At 43.3% G+C, this 24,122-nt stretch overlaps 1 protein-coding gene across 1 annotated transcript; it reads left to right on the forward strand.

Moving 5' to 3' along the window:
• Window positions 1–1,366: 1,366 nt before the first annotated feature.
• Atic (5-aminoimidazole-4-carboxamide ribonucleotide formyltransferase/IMP cyclohydrolase) lies at window positions 1,367–22,891 on the forward strand. Its single transcript, XM_048459105.3, has 16 exons — window positions 1,367–1,518; window positions 1,732–1,858; window positions 3,595–3,671; window positions 5,142–5,208; window positions 8,474–8,562; window positions 8,929–9,080; window positions 9,368–9,524; window positions 10,918–11,043; window positions 12,050–12,157; window positions 12,906–12,991; window positions 14,083–14,172; window positions 15,741–15,869; window positions 17,935–18,027; window positions 20,101–20,283; window positions 21,384–21,539; window positions 22,098–22,891. Exons 1-16 carry the CDS (start codon window positions 1,500–1,502, stop codon window positions 22,215–22,217), a joined length of 1,779 nt encoding a protein of 592 aa, XP_048315062.3. The 5' UTR covers window positions 1,367–1,499; the 3' UTR covers window positions 22,218–22,891.
• Window positions 22,892–24,122: the final 1,231 nt, after the last annotated feature.

Below are 24,122 nucleotides of genomic sequence, written 5' to 3' on the forward strand. Positions count from 1 at the left end.
TTATTTTAATATTCTTTAATACAATTCAACAAAAGAACCTATAACTCTATAAGAACCCAAAATGCTACAATTCTACTAAAAGTCTAGCTTTTTATTTTCAGTCTAGGCTCCCTATCTGTGCAAAGTCCATTTTCCTATTACCGGGATACTATTTATTTCTGCTTCTCATATTTCCCTCTCTAATAGTCTGATCTCTTTTGACTCCCTCAAATACCTATTGATTTACAGTGAGAAATTAGAATGTAATTTCTAAACATTGTTATCTCCTTTTATTGTTTACTGCTGTCTTTGATTTCTAGTTCCTATAGAAATCTAATGTGATTGGCCAGGGTGGTTTCCTGCACCACTGACCATGAACCTCATCTCTGTACATTTAACATTGTAAACACATTCTGAAGACACTATGGTGATCCTAATGTATCTTCCTTAGAAATGTGAGAGGTGTTCAGAGGTCAGGAAAATGAAACACTTGATTCTGCTCAACAGATATTTCAGGGAATCAAAAGGGATCGGACTATTAGAGAGGGAAAGACAAGAAGCAGAAATAAACAGTATCCAGGTAGTAGGAAAATGGACTTTGCACAGATGGGGAGCCTAGATCAGAAATAAAAAGCTAGACTTTTAATAGAATTGTAGCATTTGGGGTTCTTTTATAGAATTGTAGGTTCTTTTGTTGAATTGTATTAAAGAAGATTAAAAATAAAAACATAATTAAAATATTAAAACACTAACGTTAAAATAGGGCTGTGTACACAGAAGATGTGTTTATTTTGTGTCAAAGGTGTCACTTCTATTCAAAAGAGTTTATGTGTTCAACTTTGCTGTTCCTGGTTTTAATAAATGAAGTCTTGTTGCAACCTTTAATTATTATCACTCTTCTCACCTGGGCTTGAAGGAAGACCATTTTACAGATTTACAAGATGGCGATCTTGGTATAAATTCCAGGTCGTTTTATAATATGGTATGAAACCTCAAGTGATGGTCAATTTCACTTCTTTTGGGCTCTCAGCTGGCCTGTGGAGTCAGTAACCTCACCTGTAGGTCTCAGGCTTGTTTCCCAAACCTACTAAAAAAAAAAAAAAAACGGGTCGGGGAGAGCATGGTAGAGCATTGCACAAATTCTTTCTGATTTCGCCCCCGACCGAGGACTGCTTATTTCTCTGGCTAGTTCCCCTAATCGGTGCTCAGGCCTCGGCAGCCCCGCCTCCCTGGATGCTGGCTGTACCCAGAAAACCCGCGAACGGCGGGAGTCCACGCCCAGATCTGGGTGCTGAGCCCGGAAGCCCGGGGCGGCAAATTCCCGGCTCCGAATCAGCTGCAGCCCCGCCCAGCTGCACCTCCCGCCCTGGGCTGCAGCTTCGCTGGGGAGAGGGCGGGGCCTCGGGTCACGTGGGGGTCATCCCGCCCCGCCCACCGCTTCCCGAACCCGCGGGGTCCGGCCTGCTTGAGTCCGCACGTGGTCTTTCCGTCTTCTTATTCCGCGACCCAGCGCAGCAGCCATGGCTCCAGGCCAGCTCGGTGAGGCCCTCGCGGAGCATGGCCGGGTCCCGCCTGCCCCAAGCCCGGTCACCCGCCCGAGCAGCACGCCGCTGGCCGAGCTGGGAAAGCCCCGGGGCCGGGCCTGCCTACTGTGTGTCCCGGTGCTGGGCCTGGGCCTGCAATCACAGGTCCCCTCCCCAGACCCGGGAGAACGCCGTGCCCGCAAATAATGAGAAATGCCTTCTGTTTCAGCTCTGTTCAGTGTGTCTGACAAAACTGGCCTAGTGGAATTTGCCAGAAACCTCGCATCTCTTGGCTTGAGTCTAGTCGCTTCCGGAGGCACGGCAAAAGCGCTCAGGGATGCTGGCCTGGCAGTCAGGTAAGGCAGTACGTAGTTTTAAAGGTAAGTCCAGGGAGAAAAACGTGACTATGTTAACTCGGAAGAGATGCAATCAGACACTGAGAAAAATAACCTTTTATTCCCAATAACGTTGTGAGGCCGGCCCAACCTTCCTTCCTCTGTGGAAGAGGAACCTCCAGGTAACAACCTAACAAACAGTAAGGGGTAGAAGTTGGGTTAGGACTAGAGAGATTTGATTTTTTTTAGAACCCTAACACCCAGCCACTGTTGGCAAGCAAATTAAGTTAGGTGGACCATTTGTTATGCAGAACAAACACAAATTCTCAGTTTCCAAGGCCTGGGTTTAACTTCCTTCCAAGTAGGTACAGTTGCCTCTTCCATTAGCATCTTCAAAGTACAAGTCATTGGCTCCACTCACAAGCTCTTCATCACCTGACTACGCAGTGAGGAGGGATTGATTGACAAGAGGCGTCAGGAGATGTTCCTGAAAGGCTGGAAGATAGAAAAGGAAGGAAAAAAAAAATCTCAGGATAGGAAGTTCAGAGGAAGGACACACCACTGGGATAAATTTCAGATAGAAAATAAAAGATCTCTCTGTCTTTGTTGCCATAACAATTCTCGGCCTATGGATAATTCTGTAGGGATCTATTATCCATTCTCTGTGAGCAATGCATAACCCCTGTAGATCTGACTGCTTCAGACTGCACGAATGCCTTTGCTTATTAAATACATGTCTTCCTCAGAATCTTTTGGCGTCTTGTCTCTTGAGATTCTCATGAGAGGCAAGAGTGTCAGGGACAGCAGACAATAAGGTTCTTGCAAGGTACAGCTGAGTCCTTTGGGCCAAGTTGATATTTCATTTAAGGTGAATCAGAATTTTGAAGTGTAAGGAGTTCTTAGGTCATGTGTCACCTAGTTTAGTTAAGGTTTGTCAGATGGTCACTCCCGTTCCATGCCACTGCCCATTCCCTACCTGTGCCAGTAGCTTTATGATTCTTATTCTTTCAGATTTATTTATTTATTTACTTATTTATTATGTATGCAGTGTTCTGTCTGCATGAATACCTGCAGGGCAGAAGAGGGCTCCAGATCTCATTATGGATGGTTATGAGCTACCATGTGGGTACTGGGAATTGAACTCAGGACCTCTGGAAGAACAGCCAGTGCTCTTAACCACTGAACCATCTCTCCGGCCCCTTGATTCTTACTATTTTGGTGGTATTGAGGATTGACCTTAGTGTCTTGCCCTGTCAGCTACTGAGCCATATCCCTAACTCACTTATTGTTTGTGTATTGGGGGGAGGGGGGCAGGCTGTCTTCGAACTTGTTCTGCAGGCCAGCCTGGCCTCGAACTCACAGATAGCCACCTGTCTCTGCCTCCAGTGTGCTGGAATTAACGTCATGCGCCACCACGTCCCAGCTTACTTTAGAAACTTTAAATTTACGATCAGGGCTTGTTGTTAAATTCTCTATAAATGATTCTCAGTTGAATTTATTTCTTGATTAAAGATACTGACATCTCTGGAAATTGTGAAGCCAGTGCTTTAATACCCAATTGATTAAAAACATATAGAAAACAAAACATTTTTTGTAAAATAAATTAGATTTTTGAAATCTAGCTTAGTGAAACAATTTAAAGGTTTGATACATTGTTTAAGTTGGATTGGGGGGAGAATCCATTGGCCTGAGTCTAGTAGACTTGGGGGGAGTAGTGGAAATGATGGTTTAGTAACTTTTTGTTACTCTCTTTGCAGAGATGTGTCTGAGCTAACGGGTTTTCCTGAAATGTTAGGAGGGCGTGTGAAAACCTTGCATCCTGCTGTCCATGCTGGTAAGGGATTGACACCTTCACTTTATAACAGAGCTATTGTAGTTAGTAGTTTCAAGAGTGTAAGCAGTAAGTCATCAGTGTACTTCTCTTGCTGGGTCATTCTGTCACCTTTTGTCTTATTTCCTATCTCAAGAATCCCTTATGAGTATAACTGGCCTCCCTCCAGGACGAGTTCATACTGTTTTCCTCTCTTTTGATCTTGACCTAATAATAGTTTAGCTGATCTGGACTGCAGTGTTTCTGTGTTACGGCCTGACTGTACACCTCTGCAGTAGTTCAGACTTAGAATATACTGATATACTGTAACTGGCTCTCAAAAGAGTGTGACCTTTGTTCATTTGTCTGGCACACACAGAAAACCCTCTAGACAGTAATAGCAGCAAGAAGTATATTTCTGCCTTGTAAGCCGTGGTAAAACTTGTGAAGGATGATCAGAGCTAGTGCTGGAGGGTGGTTCAGCCTTTGCAGTTGAGCACCGACTGCTCTTGCAGAGGACCCAGGTTCAGTTCCCGGCACCTACATGACGGCTCAAAACCCCAATGTAACTCCAGTTTCAGAGAATCCAGTCCTTTCTTTTGACCTCCTTAAGTACCAGGCATGGTTGGCGTGCGTACATATAATACAGGCCAAGTAATCATGCATATAAATAAATCTGAGGGAAATAGGAAAATAAAGGAAAAAGACTGAAAAGCCAAGGATTACCAGTCAAGTCATGAGCTATTACTTATGAAATGTAGATTTGAAAGACTGGCAGAGGTTATGTAAAAATTCCTTTTACAGTTTCGTGAGGTTTTGAATTGTGTTTGTTTTGTGTAAGAAAAGGCATTAGATCTGTTTTGTTTTTTGAGACAGTCATTGTGGGGCAATCACTGTGAGGCAAGTCTAATCTAGACTCCACTCTGTCCCTGCTAGTCTGGGGCTCACAGGTGTGGGCCGCTAGACCAGGTGAGATTTAAGTGTTGAGGAAAAAGGTGTTCTGTTGTTGTTTGCTTTGGTCTTGGCTGTGTAGCCCAGGCTTGCTATCAAACCTGCTATCCTCCTGCCTTGACCTGGTTGCTTAGAAGTACAGACCTGGACCACTGGTGTCTATTGTTAACTATCTTAATATTTTCTTTCAAAACGCTTCAACTGTATGTGATGTTCTTTTAGAATATTAAGTGCTTGGTACACTTGCACAGGCCTGTAATAAGTAGAAGACTGATGGGCGGGTCATTTGATCCCAGGAGTATAAGGGCAGTCTGGGCAATAAAGTGAGGCCCTGTCTTTGGTGTAGGGTGCACACCTTTCATCCTACCATTTTGGAGGCAGAGGCAGGTAGGTCTCTATGAGTTGGAGGTCAGCCTGGTCGACTGAGTGAGACCCCATCTCAGAAAAAATAAGAATACTAGAGGGTTTACCTTGTGGCTGGTGGGACTACACAGTGTACCTGAGTTTCTGACCTTACTGTGTGCTTCTACTTTATTACATCAGGGATCTTGGCACGAAATATTCCAGAAGATACTGCTGACATGGCCAGACTTGATTTCAACCTTATAAGGTAAAAAGTTTGAAGCTGAGTTTTGAATGAGCTAAAGAACTCAGATAAGCAGTGCTAAACCTGATGTCTCCTGTGCTCACTGTGTGAGGGAGTGGTCCTCTCCTGTGCTCACTGTGTGGGTGAGTGGTCTTCTGTGCTCACTGTGTGAGGGAGTGGTCTTCTCCTGTGCTCACTGTGGGTGAGTGGTCTTCTCCTGTGCTCACTGTGTGGGTGAGTGGTCTTCTCCTGTGATCACTGTGGGGGAGTGGTCTTCTCCTGTGCTCACTGTGTGGGTGAGTGGTCTTCTCCTGTGATCACTGTGGGGGAGTGGTCTTCTCCTGTGCTCACGATGTAAACACTGTGTGCATTGTCTGCATATGTATGGGCATTTTAATTTTACCAAATTCATGTTTCCAAACTATGTAATTTTAAGTTGAAACAACCTATACTTAGTTGTTGTTATCATGCATTTGGAGCAAACATCCCACAATCTTTGCTTTTCAAAAGTTAAGGTTTAAACGTCACTGCATAAAAACAAAGATACTGTTTTCTTTAAGCATCCACGGTTGCTTTATTGAGGTTTGGATTGTGTGTTGTACAGTTCGGCCTATTGAAAGGGTGCAGTCCGATGGTCTTAAGTATATTCAAAAGAAGTTGTGAAACCGTCACCATATTCGTTGTTAGAACACTCTCGTCTCCCGCCTACGTCTGTACCTCCCCCCAACACTCCTGCACTAAGTGGTGTGCGGTCTCACTTGGTTGCTGATTTCTCACGATTCTCTCGTTCTGTGGGTTGTTTCTTGCTCAGTGGTGTCTGTCATTCAACCATCACGGTTTTGATTACTTTGATGATGTCCAGTTTCTTTCTTTTAGACCTCGTGCCTTTGCTGTCATACCTAAGACACCTCATTGTGGTGATGAAGGGTTTTGGTTTGTTTTTTTTTTTCTTCTGATTTTGCGGTTGAGTTTGTGATTCTAGGGTTTTGCTTGTTTGTATTTAGACAGAATCTCAACTGCGTGGTTGAGACTAGCCTCTCCTGATTTAATCTACCAAATGCTGGGATCGCAGGGGTGTGCCATTTTACACCCAGCCCTGCTGATTGAGTTAATTTTTATATACGGAGAGGTGTGAGCAGAGATCTAATTTGATGCATTTGGGACCGTCCATTGTCCCAGCATTATCTGTTGAAGGCTGTTCTTTCCTCCATGTGGCTCAGGCATCCCTGGTCTCTGTGGTTATGCCAGTGTACACTCCTATGGTAGATCTGCAGTAAAATCTGAAGTAGAGAGCTGTGGGTCCTCCTGCTCTGTTGGAGCCATTCAGGGACCCTTGCATTCTCCCTTGAGTGTAGGGTTGCTGTGCAACACTTGTAGGAAAGGCAGTGGGACGTCTGTAGGTTGTGTAGATGAATGCGGGGCCTCATTGTCATCTCAACAGCAAATTGCTCTTTTATGAGTTAGTCTAGATGAATATGAGGGATTTCTTCCCTCTAGTTTTTTCAACATTGTTTTGTGTTTACAGTATGTCAGTCTGACACTTCTGTAATTTTATTCTTCAGTCTTTGATTTTCTTTAGTGCTGTCTTTACTGCATTGTTTTCTTAATTTCCTGTCCTGATTGTTGTTTACTAATGTGTATTATTACAGTTGATTTTTGTATATTGATCATAAGACCTGCGGCCTTCCTGGACTCATTTATTAAGGCTGATAGATTTTCTTCTTAACAGCTGAGGATTTTCTCTGTGTATAAGCATCATCCCACATGGTGTCAACCCTGATGCCTTTCCTTTAATTTTCTTTATACATTTCTGTGGCTAAAATGTGACAGAATATTGAATAGAAATGGTTAAGAGTGAATATTCTTATTTCTGAATCTTAGGAGGAAAATATTGGTTCTAAGATATCAATAAGTATAATATTAGATTTTTATTACATTTTATCATGTTGAGTTGTTTCTACAATGCTGAATTTATTGATGTCTTTTTCTAAAAAAAAAATTTGGGTAGATGCTGAATTGTTTAAACATTGTATGCCCTGATGTAATCTTGTGGCTTTTGTTTTCTGTTAACCTTACATTAATTTATTTTCTAAAGATCTTATTTATTTATGAGGCACACATGCTGTAGTGGCTTGTCGTAGTCTGAGGACCGCCCACAGGAGTTGGTTCTCTCCTACCATGTGGGCTCTAGGTATCAAACTCAGGTCATCAGTCTTGGCAGCAAATACCCTATTTTATTGAGCCATCTTCCCAGCCCCTAATTAATTTTTAGGTGCTAAGGTAACTCTGCCTTGATCCCTAAAGGTAGAAGTAAGATTAAAAAAAAACAACTGCATTCACATGATGCAAGGAATGAACAGACCAGTTGAAGGATTATGAGTTACATACTTAGTTAAGCAAGACAAGTACTGCTCACATTACCAAACTATTCTATAGGCTCCACTCCCTGGGTGGAATCCATTGTTATCTCCCTACTAAAGTAGGAACCTAGTTGTATCATTAGACTTTTGTTTGAGATAGAAAGAGATCTACTTCTTAATACCTAAAAATACCAGGTCTGGATATTAGTCACACCTGTTGACAATAACCTTGAGAGAACAGAACTCTCTGATCTGTTATTTGAACTACTGACAGTCACCTTGAAGGAACAGAAGTAAGTTCCAAATGGATCCATACCTATGGGCCCTGCCAACAGTCCTGATCAGTGAACTGGGAAGTTCTCCTTCCATTGGACTGGTCTCCACCAGCTGGGACTTTCATGTTAAACCGTACAGGTTTAACAGTTAGCTAAGGCCAGACAGGCCTCAAGCTCGCAGGCTGGTGTGGTGAGGACGACATTAACCCTGTCCAGAGCATGTGCTGATTCTGTGTTCTACGAGTGTAGAGCCTCCAGACCTCTTTTCTATGTAACTTCTAAGGAGATGTTGGGGCTGGGCAGGTGGCTCAGTGGTTAAGAGCATTTGCTGTTCTTGTAGAGGACCCAAGCTTGGGTTCCAGCACCCACGTGGTCCCTCACAACAGTTTGACTAGGTCGTAGGGGTCTGATGTCCAGTGACCTCCACGGACACTGCATGTATGATGAGTACATAAACACATAAACACATGCAGACAAATCCTCACAAACATAAAGTCAATCTTTAAGAAGGAATCTGAAAATGTCAGGCTAGCGGTTTATATTTTAGATCCTCGTGGGTTTGGTCACATCTTCAGTAACTTGCTTTGTTCCTGACAAGCTGTAAGTGACGAAGCTTGAGCTGTCCAGTGACAGCTAGCTCTCCTTGCTTGTCAGGGTCGTTGCTTGTAACCTGTACCCCTTCGTGAAGACGGTGGCTGCTCCGGATGTAACTGTCGAGGCAGCTGTTGAGCAGATTGACATTGGTAAGTCGGGATAAACCTTTCAGAATTGACAAGGGTGGAGGTTAAATTCTCTTTGAGATTTTGTTTTTCTTTTCATTATTGAGTATTCGTGGTTTTGTTTCATGTTGAGACAGGGCTTTGCTGTGTTGCCCAGGCTGGCCTCTAACTTGTGGTCCTCCTGCCTCAGTCTCCAAAGTGCACAGATTCTCATGGTGTATCACCCCATCTGGCTTAGAAAATATTAAACTTAAACTAATTATTTTGTGTATTCATATGGGCTAATTTTCCCCTATTAAGTCAGAAATTAAGGTCTTGTGCACAGTGACGGGAGAGCTCATGAACTGAAAGCAAAATGCTGAAGAAAAATAATGTATTTGTTCTTCAAAGGCGGAGTGACCCTCCTGAGAGCCGCAGCCAAAAACCATGCTCGAGTGACAGTCGTGTGTGAACCAGAGGACTATGTGGCAGTGGCTGCAGAGATGCAGGGCTCTGATAGTAAGGACACCTCCCTGGAGACCAGGCGCCACTTGGCCTTGAAGGTGGGGTGTATTCTGTAATCCTGTCAAGCAATGGCTGTCTTATCCGAGTGCCAGTTCAAGCAGTATGCAGGTCTCCTAAATACAGCTTTCTGCACTCTGCCTGTGACTTCGGTCCTTTTGTTAAACACGGAGAGGTCAAAAATTAGGAGTATTCTGTCAGATTCAAAGGCAGAAAGGTTAGCTGTACTATTTAGGTTTATTTGGGGTGGGTTGTGGGTATAAGGCTATGTACCTTAAAGCATCCTTGGAAGTGTTCCTAATATCTCACGAAATGCGGCTTTTTATAGGCATTTACTCATACTGCACAATATGATGAAGCAATTTCAGATTACTTCAGAAAGCAATACAGTAAAGGAATTTCCCAGATGCCCTTGCGGTATGGAATGAACCCCCATCAGACTCCTGCCCAGCTGTATACACTGAAACCCAAGCTTCCCATCACAGGTAAAGTGTAGGGAGTGTGTGCTGCGTCTAGACACCTGGTTTTCTCTGTGTTGTGTCTGAAGTTACTCCCATCAGAATATAAACTAAATTACTTAATACCTCATTTTTAATCATCCAAAATCGAGGCTCCCGTTGGACCGTGCACACGAGGTGTCAGAGTGGTGCATCTTGCACTGCCTGACAAACCACAGGTCCTGGCTGATACACAAAGCTGGAGTTGGAGATACAGTTTGGGGGACATTGATGTTTTGGAAGACTTGAGATCAGGTGGGACTCCTGAGATTTCCCAAAAGAGGGCCCATCAGACCAGTCCTGTGGCACCGCTGTAATTGGTCGCTCAAGCAGTGGAGAAAGCAGCAGGGAAAAACCTGTGTATTACAGTGGGTCAGGAGCCACTGTCTGTTTGCCAAATGTTACAGCTGTAGTGGGCCAGAATAGAAGTGTGACCTTAAATTAAATAGCATTGAGGGCCCAGTGTGCTCATTCAGGGGCAAAGGTATTGTTACAGTAGCCTGGTGACTGCAGTTAGTCCCGGGTCAGAATTGTCCTCTAGCAGCACACTTGCTTCTGCATCCCCACACACATGCACACAAAATATAATAAGTAATTTTAATTCAAAAGGAAGAAATGACAGTGAAGAATAATTCTTTGAACTGAGAATCAGAACTGTGGGTTTCTGCTGTGTGACACTGTTCCTCGGGAAATGTCAGCATGTGTACTCACTCCAGATAGGCAGCCAGTAACAGACCAACACACAGAACACAGGTACCACCAAAGCCCAGCTTGGTCAGCTACTGATTTTTGTTGTTTTTGCTTGCAAGAATATTGGTGAGAGGCTATTTATAGCCGCAGAAATGGCGGTGACAGCCCCATTACCAAAGCCCATTGAAAAGGTTTCTGACGTGTGATATATACTGTCACTGTAGTTTCCATAGATATTTAATCTTAGTCACATGAATTTAGTAAATGTTTGGTTTTGTCATTGTTGCCAAGTCTCTTACTATTTACTTCTAGTCTGCAGTTGCAGGTGGGGTCAGGGTTGGGGTGCAAGTCTTTGAAGGTGACGTAAGAGTGTAGTTACGCTCCTTTTGAAACCAAGTTACTGCTATGTTTATAGATATCTTTTTGCCTCTTGTTTACTTTTTTTTTTTTTTTTTGAGGTATGGGGATGGTTCTTGAGACAGGGTCCTCACTATGTAGACCAGGCTGACCTCATACTCAGAGAGATCCACCTTCTGTCTCTACCTGGGCCTTGTAGACTCTTGGTTCTCCTCCTTTTGACTAAAATCACATGCAAGTTGTATAGCCTAGATATGCTATTTGTTTTTAAGGAATGTACATAATATGACCTTATCGAACCTGCTTGTTAATGTGTGTGTGTTTCTATGTGTAGTCCTCAACGGAGCCCCTGGATTCATAAACTTGTGTGATGCTTTGAATGCCTGGCAGCTGGTGAAGGAACTCAGGGAAGCAGTGGGCATCCCGGCTGCAGCTTCCTTCAAGCATGTCAGCCCAGCAGGTGAGGGCCCTGCCCCAGCACGCTCTAGAGTGCTTGGGCATTTTTGTTGTTTCTTTCCAGTTTTTCTGACTATGGTAAGTTCTGATGCCAGTTATATAATCTGGGACGTCTGTTGATAATAGTGTCAATATAGCTATATACAACTTGGTAACATAGTACGCACACCTTGTTAGGAGACAGAGACACTGCACTGTTGGCTCTTGCAGTGTTGTTCTGAAAGTTTAGAAATGAAAATGAAGTGACTCAATGTGATAGAACCAGCTAACTGCCTCTCTGTGCTGGAAGTGTACCTTAGCAAGCAAAGAGACTGTTCCTGTTTTTATTGAATGAGATATTCCTTTGTTTCTATACTCAAGTCCTTAATTCCACGGTTTGGTTGTCCATACTGTGGGTTCTGTTTGCAGTCCAGCACATAATTGTTCCTGATATTTACTGGGTGCTAAAGTGAGGTGAGCGAGGAAGAAGAAAATGATAGTGACACAAGCAGAGCAGAATCAGGAATGCAGTGGTCCAGCTCCCCACCCATGCCAGTGTGGTCAGCTTCAGCTCTGCTTTCAGAGGCCAGAGAGAAAGTCCCCTGCCCCTGCCCGGTGTGCTTGGTGTTTAGTTACCTCGCTGAGTCGTTTTTACTTTGACACAAGTACTAGAAAATATACTCCATAGGTGTTTGAAAAATACTGGCTAGGTCTTTGAAAAATACCAGTTTTTAAAATTTGTTTTGTTTCCTTTTTTTTATTTTGTGGCACTGGGCATTGAAACCCTGGTCTTGGATACACCTCCAACCCTTGAAAAAAATATTTTGGTGTCAGTTTTGAAAAGTAGCAATTCAAAGTTTTAGATTATTATTTTATGGCTTTTTAAGAAATTGTGTGTGTACATGGTGGGATAGGGGTGCTCGGTCATTGTTTCTCCTTGTTGGGGTGGGGGTGCTCGACCATTGCTTCTTGGTGGGCTGGTACCTTCCCTACCCGCTGCTGTCGCTGACTCTACCTTCTTTCTTTGCCAGGTGCTGCTGTTGGGACTCCACTCAGTGAGGATGAAGCCAGAGTCTGCATGGTCCATGACCTCTATCCAGCTCTCACACCTGTGGCCACTGCATACGCACGAGCAAGAGGTCAGAGGAGAGATTTTGTCAGTTAGAGGAGAGAGCACTGCTTTATCCTTAATAGAATAAGATAATGTTGCTTAAACTTGCATTATAAGATTTAGATTTGTCTTTCTTTGTTTTTAATAATACTTAAGCTGAGTATATTTTAAAAAGTACATGTTAGTATCTTAATGTAATAAATGGAAACAAAGAGATTGGTACATTTTATTTTAGATTAGGTCTTTGAATACATTTTTATTATAAAAAACTGTGTGTTTATTCTAACTGCTAAGTTTTAGTTTGGCTTGCATTTTTACATACCCAGAAATTCCAGATTCCTGGGTGCAGTGATGAGCAGGTACGAGTTCCTGAGGGATTTTAAGACCCTTGCAGCAGTTTATCAGTTACAGCCAAAGGCAGCAGCTGTGCTTGTGCTACGGCCTCCAGCCTCCTGCTTCTGTAGACACGCTCTGTGTGGGTGGAGGCCCTGTCCTCCTTCACTAGTTAATGCTGACCTGCAGCCAAGTGCTAATTCGAAAGGTAAAATTAATGAATCCCTTCTCACTCGTTATTTGACTGATAGATTAACTCTGGGTAATGAGGTAAGCTTTTGTTTCTACGTCATATAGTATGCCCACATCCAAGTAGCAGAGTTGGGCAGGCACATGACATACCCCAACATGTTTATGAACCTGGAAGGGATCAGAGAGGAAATAATGGATTTGATCACATGGATTTTTTTTTATGCAATAAATCCCTTGACTTTCACTTACAGGAGCTGATAGAATGTCTTCATTTGGTGATTTTATTGCATTGTCTGATGTGTGTGATGTCCCTACTGCAAAAATTATCTCCAGAGAAGTGAGTAGAGGTTCAGGTATTTTGATCCATATGTAACTGAATAACTTGTTCCTAGACTTCACAGAAACTGTAGCCTACAGTGATTGTGCCAGCCCTTTAGCATGTAGGATACTGAATTTATACGGGGACCACAAATCCTTGACGTTTTGTTGTTAATTTTGAGATTTAAGGTTCCAGGTGGATGTTTATCTCGGTGGGGTTTTCATTATATGTTTAGTTCTTTTAAATCTCTGCTGGATGTGTATTCCCCTCCCCGCTGGGATCGAAACAGGATTTCTCTGTGTGACAATTTTGCCATCTGTAGACCAGGCTGGCTTTGAACTCAGAGAGATACATCTACCTCTGCCTCTCGAGGGCTGGGATTAAAAGTGTACGCCACTACCACTTGCCTGCTGGGTACATCTTAGCGCCAAAGTTAATGTTCTGAAGGCAGGCAGAGCCATCTTGCACAATGAAGAAATAATGGCCCTTGCTACAGACCCTTCGAGATCTGAACGACTAGGGCAGAGCATTTTGAACTGACCCTTATCGTTTAGTACCAGGTTCGCGTCCCACCATTGCTGCTGGGAGACACAACCAGAGAGGTAGCTTAGAGCGGAATCAAAGACAGTGATCAGGAGGGTAGGGGGACTGTGGCATGGCGGTGCTTAGCTACTTTAGGGATTCTTTCTGACCTTAAACCTTCCCAGCCATGCTGGCCTGGCTTGTTCTTGCAGTTCATGGAGACACTGAGACCCCTGTGTCTCTAGCTGCAAGATTACAGACCTGGGATCTCACCCCCTTGTTTTGTGCTTTCTTGAGCCAGACTGGAGCATGATCCCTCTGGTGTGGACTTCAAGCCCCCTTCATGAAGAGACTAGCATAAGAATGGGATTTTCTTCCCCAAGGCTCGTGCGTTAACGTGAATCATCCATTCGTTCTTAGTTAAAACTAAGATTAACCACAGAAAATAGGAGAACTTGTAAAACAGTCAGCCCTAAAGAATAATCTCCTCATAGTTCTGGTGCATTATGTAGGACAGCTCAGTGTTGCTTTATTTTACAGAGTTCTCTGATTCCTAAAAATAAAAATTGCATTTAATGTATTTACAGGTGTCAGATGGTATTGTTGCCCCGGGATATGAAGAAGAAGCCTTGAAAATACTTTCTAAAAAGAAAAATGGGAACTACTGTGTTCTTCAGGTCAGGGCAGTTCCTACATTAGGTGGCGATTTAGTCTGCAGTTTCACTTTGTGCCCTTTTCCCTGTGTATCTCTTTCTTACAGAGACAGCTTTCCAATGTATCCCTCTTTGGTATTTTTGTCTCTATCCCTTTTCCCCTTGTCTTTTTTCCGCCTGAGTTTGGGTTGTGCTGTGTACCTCAAGATGGCCTTGAACTCACAGCTTTCTGAGTGCTGGGACTAGACACTCAGAGCAGCACATCAGACTTCTCTATTTTTACTGTTTCTGAAACAGGGTTCACTGTGTGCCCTTCAGCTGGCTGAGAACTCAGAGATACACCCGCCTCTGCCTCCCACTCATACGACTAAAGGTGTGCCACCACTCCCTACCAGACACGTTTATTGTTAATCTTAGTAATTTTTTATACAGGTGGTTTGCTGGGTCTAAGATTCTTTGCCTTGGTGTGTGGGCGGGAAGGGGGGTGTTCTCTGTGTAGCCCTGACTGTCCTGGAACTCACTCTGTAGACCAGGCTGGCCTCCAATTTAAGGAGATCAGCCTGCCTCTGCCTCTCAAGTGCTGGGATTAAAGGACGTGTGCCACCATGCCTGGCTTCTTTTTGCTTTTTATTTGTGTACCCTGCTTCACACCCTTGCAGGTTGTCTAATATCTGTATATAATTTACCTAAGTCCCAAGAGAAATAGAGCTGGGACACAGACTGTGTGTACTGTCCCTGTAGAAAGTGGACAGCATCCTAAATGTCCTCGTGGGCGTGGTGTTTTTAAATTTCCCATCTGCACGGTTAGATGAAAGTAGCGTCTCACATTCACAGAGTGATCCTCTTCATGGGGGAGTATTTTTCAGATGCAAGCTAGAATTCTTGTTTTTTCCCACTTTGTGTTATTTTTTAATATTTATTATGTATACAGCATTTCTTCCATGTATGCCTGCAGGCCAGAAGAGGGCACCAGACCTCATTACAGATGGTTGTGAGCCACCATGTGGTTGCTGGGAATTGAACTCAGGACCTTTGGAAGAGTAGACAATGTTCTTACCCTCTGAGCCATCTCTCCAGCCCTGTTTTAACTTGTAATTCAAAGATTAGCTAAATTTCTGTAAGAACTCTCTAGAAAGAAAAGAGAAATAGGATGTACATTTTGTGCCTCAGCGTGTTCTGGAGATTCTGGTCTGTGTGCTTATCCAAGAAAGGAATTGAAGGCCTGGTAACTTGTGATGATCATAACTGTTCCCATGGTGATTGGTGGCTTTGGTGCCTGGCCATTGTATTATGATCATTGTATTATGTACCATGCTAAATGATGTCATCACACATGTTTGTGTTAAGAAAATGGGTGTAACTTAAGAATGAGATCTTGTTAGTGTTTGGTCATGTTTTCTGAGACGTGGTTTGGCTCTAGCTCAGGCTGTCCTGGAACGTCCTGTGACCCAGGCTGGTCTCTAATCTGAAGTCCTCCTGTCTCATTCTTCCAGTTACAGGCATACACCACCATGCTCAGCAAGAATGAAAATTTTTGTGTGAAAAATTTGAGGCTATGGATGTACTTGTAACTTTTATAATTTGTGCCCTAGATGGACCAGTCCTACAAACCGGATGAAAATGAAGTTCGAACACTCTTTGGTCTTCGTTTAAGCCAGAAGAGAAATAATGGTGTCATTGACAAGTCATTATTTAGCAATATTGTCACCAAGAATAAAGATGTAAGTTTTAAAATATCTAAACTAATGTTAATAGCATGTCTATCTTTGGTATATATAAGCTTATCATTTATTAGGTCCATATTTGTCATTGGTAGATATGCACGCAGCTAGCTCATCTTTGAGTTGTCAGGAAAGCCTGACACATTAGAAGCTTATCTTTGTATGTACATACATAGAAATAAGAGTCTTCAGTCATACCTAAGTGGGATTGTGTCGTCCCTCGCTGCATCCATTAGGTTGCAGATGCTTTTCTGTACTGATGAATGTTGCTTCACATCAGGAAAAGCCACATGACTGCCCAAGTAGATCTGCGCCACCGTAGTATTTAGGCCGTTTCCTTTTTCACTGCTTGATAATTGTTTTTAATGTGAAGAATGTTTTATGTTTTTTGTCACCCTGTAGAAGAGGTCTAATTTTGGGATAATGGTGACCTCGGGAGAGTTGCTTTCATGCAGTATTTTATTCAGTCCCAGTGTTATAGGAGAGGCCTGTGCTCTGCATTGTAAAAGTACAGAATTGGGCCAGAGAATAGTTAATCTGACTGAAGTTACAAACTAGGGAAATGGATGAGAACTGCGTGTGTGTGTGTGGTTTTCCTGTGCTCTGTGGCCATCCACGTTTGCTGTGGCCTGCTTCTCTGTGCCTCTACAGAGGCGCTGGTCTTGTCACGAGCAGGTCATTGTAGCAGGAGTGGAAAGTAGAGGTCTAGCACTGATCTGGCCTTGACTGCTGGGCAGGGGAAGCTGCACACACTGAAAGCCTTATCTTTTTTCAGAAAAATGGTGCTTTAGCTGGCTGAGGTTCCTCACATCCCCGCACAGGCATTTCTCGTATCCTTTGATCTGAGTCAGAATGCCAGGGAGTGCCAGGGCTGTATTGAAGGTGACTTCTAAGAGGCTAGCTTTTTATGGACCCAGATTGTACTTGTTGGCTCAAACAAAAGATGAAGGATAGATTAATGTCCTGGAATAGTAAATTCTTTTAAAAATCTTCTAAAACTTCGAATTTTGGGATTTAAAAAGTGTAGGTTCACATGCAGCCGGGGAGTTCTCGTGTACTCTCCATTCTGTTCCTCTTTTAAAGAAGCTAATTGGGATGAAGCCAGGCTTACCTTTTTGGTTATTTTTAAGTTTTAATTGCATATAGCCCTCTGTAGCATAAGGACATGTTACACGGTCTGTTGTGTGTGGACCGTATCCCTGCCCCCACCCTCCACCCCCACACCTTTTAGTCCTCCCGCTCTGTTTGGTCCTCTTTGTTCCTCTACACAGTTTTCTTTATATTACACACACTGTGCATGGCACCACAAACAGAATATTTGTATTTCTGGGAGTGGCTTATTATTACTTAATATGATTATCCTCACTTATGTTCATTTTTTTATATAAACAGTATAACTTCATCCTTTTTTCTCTAACTCTGTAGTCTAGCATGGACTGGGAGCCCAGATGCTCCTGCATCAGCCTCTGGGTGCCGTTTCCTGGGATGGCAGGCATCATGTTTTCTCTTTGGGTAGTCAGTACCCTTTATCTACTTAGCATACACACGTGGATCATCGTCCTCCTTTCTGATCTGTATCAGAGGAAGTGACATTTGGGGCTATTACAGACTTACTGCTGAATGTTGGCTTAGAGTTTGCAGAATATTTTTAAATAGCTTTTTAAAATGTTCTCAGCAAAGCAAAAAGATGGTATAATTTGACTTTTCCAGAATACATTGGCTGTGTGGGAATCACAGTACATAACAGATGAAATGTAATCTAAGTCTTTTATCTTAAGTTATTATTAATTATTCTGGTTAAAAAATGTCTTATTAAAATAAATGGCATATTTCACAGCTTGTTGCTGAACAGTCGCCATTAGCTTGAGGGTGACACATGGGTACTGCACTGTGTTAGTCACAGATACGCTAGCGTATTTCAGTCTTTAGTAAAGCATGACTCGTTCATCTGGCTGTCACTCGGGGACCAGACTGCGTTACAGGTCTGTTACACTGGTGTATCCGTAGCTTAAAGTTAATGAGGTTTCAAAAGCCTGGTGAGACTTAAGCATCCCGTTTGTTTCAGCTGCCGGAGTCTGCCCTCAGAGACCTCATTGTGGCCACTGTCGCTGTCAAGTACACTCAGTCCAACTCCGTGTGCTATGCCAAGGACGGACAGGTAACCACGCCATCAGCCCCCCACGGGCACCGTTGTTGCACAGTGTCCCAAAGCCCATCCGCCTCGGGTACTCGGTGCTTGAAAGAAAAGTTTTGCCAGATCCTCTCCTGGTTTGTCAGTGCTTACTCGGCACTGTGGTAGACAGCAGGCCGGAGCCAAGTACTAGAGATGGTTACACTGACTTTTGCTTAGAATGAGCTGGCTCATTTTGGATTTGTGGAACTTGTTTCTACACACACACACCCATCCCCGCTGCCCGTCACTGGTAGTATTTCCATTGACAAGGAACAGGAAAGGAAAGAATTGTGCTGCCAGTCATCGGGCTGTGTGTGCAGCCTGCAGGGTTTCTGACATGTTTCTTACCCTACCTTTTATTTATTTAGTCTTCTGTAGCCTTGTGAGTCAAACCCCATTCACAGTTGCTCTGCCACACACTGCCCCTGCCTCCTGGGTTCTGTTTGAGAATTTGTTGAAAGGGCAGCCTGCACGTGTTGAGACAGGAACTTGAACTTCAGGGTCCCCTCTGCCTCTGCCGCCTTCATGCTTGGTTTCTTAAAAAATAATTTGCACACAGTGAAATTTATCAGTTTTAAATGTACTTTTTTTTAATTCTGTGGTTATGTGGCCACTGCTACAGACAAGATAGATCATCCCCAACTCTTTTTAAATTAATTACTTTTATTTTATGTGCATTGGTGTTTTGCATGCCTATATGTCTGTGTGGGGGTGTTGGGTCCCCTGGAACTGGAGTTACAGACAGGTGTGAACTGCCATGTGGGTGCTGGAAATTGAATCCAGGTCCTCTGAAAAAGCAGTGTTCTTGACCGCTGAGTCATCTCTCCACTCCCAGATCACTCCCAAATTAAAGTAACAGAAAGTGGGGCGTTTTAGCTTTAGATTTGTTCTGCTATCAGTACAGTGTGGATCTGCAAGAGGCTATTTGCCATTTGGTTATTTTGTTTGATTTTGGTTTTGCTTTTTGCTTTTTGAGACAGAGTGTATATGTTCCACATCTTCTTTAACCATTCTTCTATTGAGGGGCACCTAGGCTGTTTCCAGGTTCTGGCTATTACAAATAGTGCAGCTATGAACATAGTTGAACAAATACTTTTGTGGTATGATAGGGCATCTCTTGGGAATATACCAAGAGTGGAATTGCTGGGTCCTGAGGGAGGTTGACTCCCAGTTTCCTGAGAAACCGCCACACTGATTTCCACAGTGGCTGCACAAGTTTGCATTCCCACCTACAATGGATGAGTGTTCCCCTCACTCCACATCCTCTCCAGCATAGGCTATCATTGGTGTTTTTGATTTTAGCCATTCTGTCAGGTGTAAGATGGTATCTCAGAGTTGTTTTGATTTGCATTTCCCTGATTGCTAAAGAGGTTGAGCATGACCTTAAGTGCCTTTTGGACATTCGAACTTCTGTTCAGCTTGCTGTGGGTGTAATTGGGGCATAAAACTCCATTGTTAAGGTTAAATTGTGTCAGTATTGAGCATTTATTTTTAATAAATTTTTAAATTTTTGTTGGGGAGAGGGAGGATATGGGGGATAGAATATAAGGTTGTAAACATACCCTGACACATGTTAGATCTCAGGACAGCGTGAGGAGTTCTGTACTTCCGTGACAGGGCTCACACTGGGGTTGCCAAGCTTGCAGGGCAGGTGCTTTTGCCTGCTGAGCCATTTAGCTAGCTCTGGTAGTGAACACCTCTTAACCATGTATCCCAGCCGTGGGATGCAGCATTGGCCCAGTGCATCCCTAGGGTCTTTCCTAACTTGAGTGAGCCTGATTTTAATACAACTTCAGCGGCATGCTCCAATGTGTCTTCTGGTGATTCATGTTTAACCTACAGGTTACAGTTGTGGTGGCTGTTAAGGCCAAAGAGATACTAGCATATGATTCAGAAGGGCCTTTCAGGACTTTTGTAGAAGGCAACTATTAAAATAGTTGATTTTCATCACTAAGTCTTGATCGGCTGTGTACACTGGTCCTTGGGTCTTGGAGCCAGCAGAGCCGTTCAGAGTGTGCGTCTCACTACCAGCATCCTAAAGGAAGTGTCTGTTCTTAGGTTATCGGCATCGGAGCAGGACAGCAGTCTCGGATACACTGCACACGCCTTGCAGGTGATAAGGCAAACTCATGGTGGCTCCGACACCATCCACGAGTGCTTTCCATGAAGTTTAAAACCGGGGTGAAGAGAGCAGAAATCTCTAATGCCATTGATCAGTATGTGACGGGAACCATTGGTGAGGTACGGGCTGATTGAGTTCCTGGTGGGCTGTGTGAATTCGTTCACTGTTTGGGACAAACTTTCACGGTGTTACTACAGAAAGACTTTCTAGAAATTCTGGATTGTCTGAAACCATTAAAATTAAAATACCTTCTGAACCCTGTCACTTGTACTGCTGTGCCCTTCTGAAACCACAAGCCTCTGCTTCTTGGGTTATGAATATTAGATTAGTTCTGTACGCCCGTGCTTCCCCTGCAGGTTATACTATTGCCATTGCGAGGACTGTTCTCCACCCATCTCCTGGTATCAACAGAGGCTGTGTTGTGTATTAAACTTGAACTGTTATTGTCCTGATAGCTGATCGCCAGGGGCTCTCTTCTACTGTACTTACATAGGCCAGTAGCAACTTAGTGTGGCTTGGTGCCTTTTCTGTTTTCAACAAGAATGTTCTCAAGGCACAGTCTGCTTTTTTTTTTTTTTAAGTTTTGTTAGTTTGAGATAAGGTCACAGTCTGCTTTTTTTTTTTTTTTTAAGTTTTGTTAGTTTGAGATAAGGTCGTCTCTGTAATGCAGACTGACCTGGAACTCAGATCCTAGTGCCAGGATTACAGACGTGTTCCGCCTCGGCCTGATGAAGGCCTTGCTTCTTAATCCCTTTGCACTGAGGGTTACATTGCAGTAAACTTCAGAGTAAAGTAACACAAACATCCAGGCAGTAGTGAATACCATGAATTGTGTTTTGATTTGCCTATGCTGACTTTATACTCAAGACAGCTGTATATGTGTAGTTTAACTGCACAGACATCAGTTACCATCTGCTCCTAGATTGGAGATGAAGGGTCATTTTAAACGTATAAACTTACAGGTTTAACTTAGAGATTTGGGAACATGGTGGGTTTGGGATAAACTGAGTTACAAGGTATAATCTCTTTTTAATCTAAGACTTATCTTTCCTTTATGAATATGTTTTTAAACATCAAAGAGCTTCTGGAAATGGGAACTTGAGTTAGTCGTTGTTTAGTGAGCAGTCACAGGAAAACGCCCAGTTGGATTCTGTCCTTATGCTTCCCACTGGATACAGCTGACGGTGATGCTGAGCTCACCTTGCCCCTGGCTCCCTAGGGAGAAGACCTGGTGAAGTGGAAGGCACTGTTTGAGGAAGTCCCCGAGTTACTCACTGAGGCAGAGAAAAAGGAATGGGTCGACAAACTGAGAGACGTTTCTGTCAGCTCCGATGCCTTCTTTCCTTTCAGGGATAACGTAGACCGAGCTAAAAGGGTAAGTGAGAATCTGTGTGTGTTGGGGACACAGAATTTTAGAAGCCATTTCAGGCATCTGCCTTTGAGGCTGGGGGTGTGGCATAGAGCACCTGGTCTCGGGGTCAGTCCCAGCACCACAAAAAAAGTTGTGCTTCTGATGTTTTAAGTTACTTAGAGCTGCATATTAAAGCTCTTGATTTGATACAAATGGAGAATTATTTCACTTTTCTGTGTGATATAGGCATAACCCAAATTCTGTTGCTTTGTATGAATATGTCATTGTTAGTTATGCTTTTTTAAAGGATATATTTATTTTTATTTATAATCAAATTTTATCATATATAATTGTGATTGTTTGGACTGCCTTTATATATATATATGTGTGTGTGTGCCTGCTTGAAGAAGCCGTGGAACTGTAGTTACAGATGATTGTTTTTTTGAAGAGTAGCTAGTACTCTGCTGAACCATCTCTTCTACCCCTGGCTTCTGCTTTTTAGAGAGGAATTTTGTTTTTTGCTAGGTATACATGGCATTGTGTTTTGAAAGTCAACATTGGTTTTGGGGTTTTCCTCTGCAGAGTGGTGTGGCCTACATTGTTGCGCCATCTGGATCTGCTGCAGACAAGGTTGTGATCGAGGCATGCGATGAACTGGGGATCGTCTTGGCTCACACGGATCTCCGGCTCTTCCACCACTGATCTTAGTTTCCTTCATTTCCTAGTTTGCTTATGTGCAGTAAATAGCGTGTGGGATTTTAAAAGTACCTCTTGTAAAAAATGAGTCGTTTGCATCTTAATAATTGGATCTATGGTTTTAGGTTCGTTGGGTCTTATCTTATCTGAAAGGTATAGACTTCTAGCCCAAGTCACCACATACAGAGATTTGTGTGTACCGAACCTAAAAGCAACCCTCCTTGGAGCTCAGCTTTTGATATGGTGTTTTATAAGCTGTAGAAGCCAAGCTGCCTTATGATGACACATCCCCGTTGGGGATTGCTCTCCGCAGGGTTCTTCATGCCCCTGAGAAACTCAACTGTTTGCCACCTTGACAGCCAGTTGTCCCCTGGGAACTGATCCTTAGCAGGATCTAGATAATGCTGATACTGCTTAGGTGAAGTGTTGCCCTTATTTCAGCACCTGTGATCTTCTCTCCGGTCTGTTTAAAACCTGTATTAGCGATTTAGTAACAGTGTTACCTACAGATGGACCCAGAGTTCTTAGAGTTTTTACTCACAGTGAGCATGTTTGGGGTGGGGATCTGTGGTCTTGACCGTTCACCTGGAAGATGCCTATGGTCAGCTATAACCTTCCGTCAGGTAGCCTCATTTCTGCCTTCTTTCCACTCCTTTCCTAAATAAAAAATGCAGAAGCTATTTTGGTGGTTGTTATTTTGTTTTTGTTTTTTGTTTCCTGTTGTTCTAGCTGTCCTGGAACTTGTCCTCTAGTTAGAGAACCGCCTGCCTCTGTCTCCCAGCACTGGGATTAAAGCGTGTGCCACTGTTTCCGTCTCAGACATGTTTAGAAGTAGTCATCTTTGTAAGTCGGTTGTAGGCTGGCTGACCTTCCAGCTCTTGGAGCAGCCCACTGAAACAAAGCGGACGTAAGTAATCATTACAATGCTGTGGCTCCTGTGCTCAGTCACAGGGCAGGGATCCCTGAGGATCTTGTTTGTGCTTACTGCCAGCCTTTCAAATGAGATTCCCTAGAGATGGATCTTTCTGCTCTGGTCTCTGCCAACCTTTGCCTGTCACCTCTCGGAGGCCTCTGAGTCGTATCTATCCAAAGAGCTTTGTTGATCTGTTGCTGTACCTGGGATCAGAACCAGGGCCTTCATGCTAAGCAAGCGTTCTACCACTAAACTGTAGTCTCAGTCTCAGAGGAGCTCCGTAATTCCTAGCTCACAGACACATACTGTTGGCCACAGCATTTTTTAAATTCATCTTTTGTAGCAATAAATAGCGAGTACAGATTTATGCTCATAAATTATTGAATGTGTTGTCTCCCTTGAGTTATTTAGCTTGACTGAAAGTGAACACTAAAGTATAATTGGAACCATTTGTCTGCTTAACCCTATAGTGCCTCATTAAGCTTACACATGTAATGCTAACCACTACCCTTGTGAGTATTTAGACTATTGTGCCCACACACCTGGGAGGGGACGATGGGATTCCCACTTTCGCATAATCTGGATTGCAAATAAATATAGTGTTAGGAGAATGGGTTAGTTTAGTGTTTTTAATAACGATATTTTGTAGAACCGTTTTTTAACAGTATATAAGCATGATTGGCCAATAGAAAACCTGCCTGCCATGATGTCATAGGCCACAAATTCCAGCCCTTGATTGATGCCCATCTGGACCTTGTCACACTGTTCAAAGATTAAAAAGAGAATCCCCAACTTCACAGTTGATTCCACAGAGTCCTTTGACTTTAAAGTATTGTGTTCAATTTTAAATTATGATTTTTTTTTCTTACAATGGGATTATGGGAGCTCAGCTCTGTCAGGACTTGAAGAGCGTGTGCATTCTGACAGGTGGTCTTCCTCCGTCCCATCCGTTATACCTCTGGCCTATCTCTGGATACCTTTGCATGTTGGAGTCTAGA

Source organism: Myodes glareolus, chromosome 1 (genome assembly GCF_982192425.1).
Source record: "Myodes glareolus chromosome 1, mMyoGla1.1, whole genome shotgun sequence".
NCBI classification, from domain to species: Eukaryota; Metazoa; Chordata; class Mammalia; order Rodentia; family Cricetidae; genus Myodes; species Myodes glareolus.

Bases quoted from the DNA above. Each gene is read 5' to 3' on its own strand.
- Atic (XM_048459105.3), top strand. The intron at 12,992-14,082 runs GTGAGTAGAGGT...ATGTATTTACAG, and splicing joins CAAAAATTATCTCCAGAGAA to GTGTCAGATGGTATTGTTGC. The intron at 21,540-22,097 runs GTAAGTGAGAAT...TTTCCTCTGCAG, and splicing joins ACGTAGACCGAGCTAAAAGG to AGTGGTGTGGCCTACATTGT.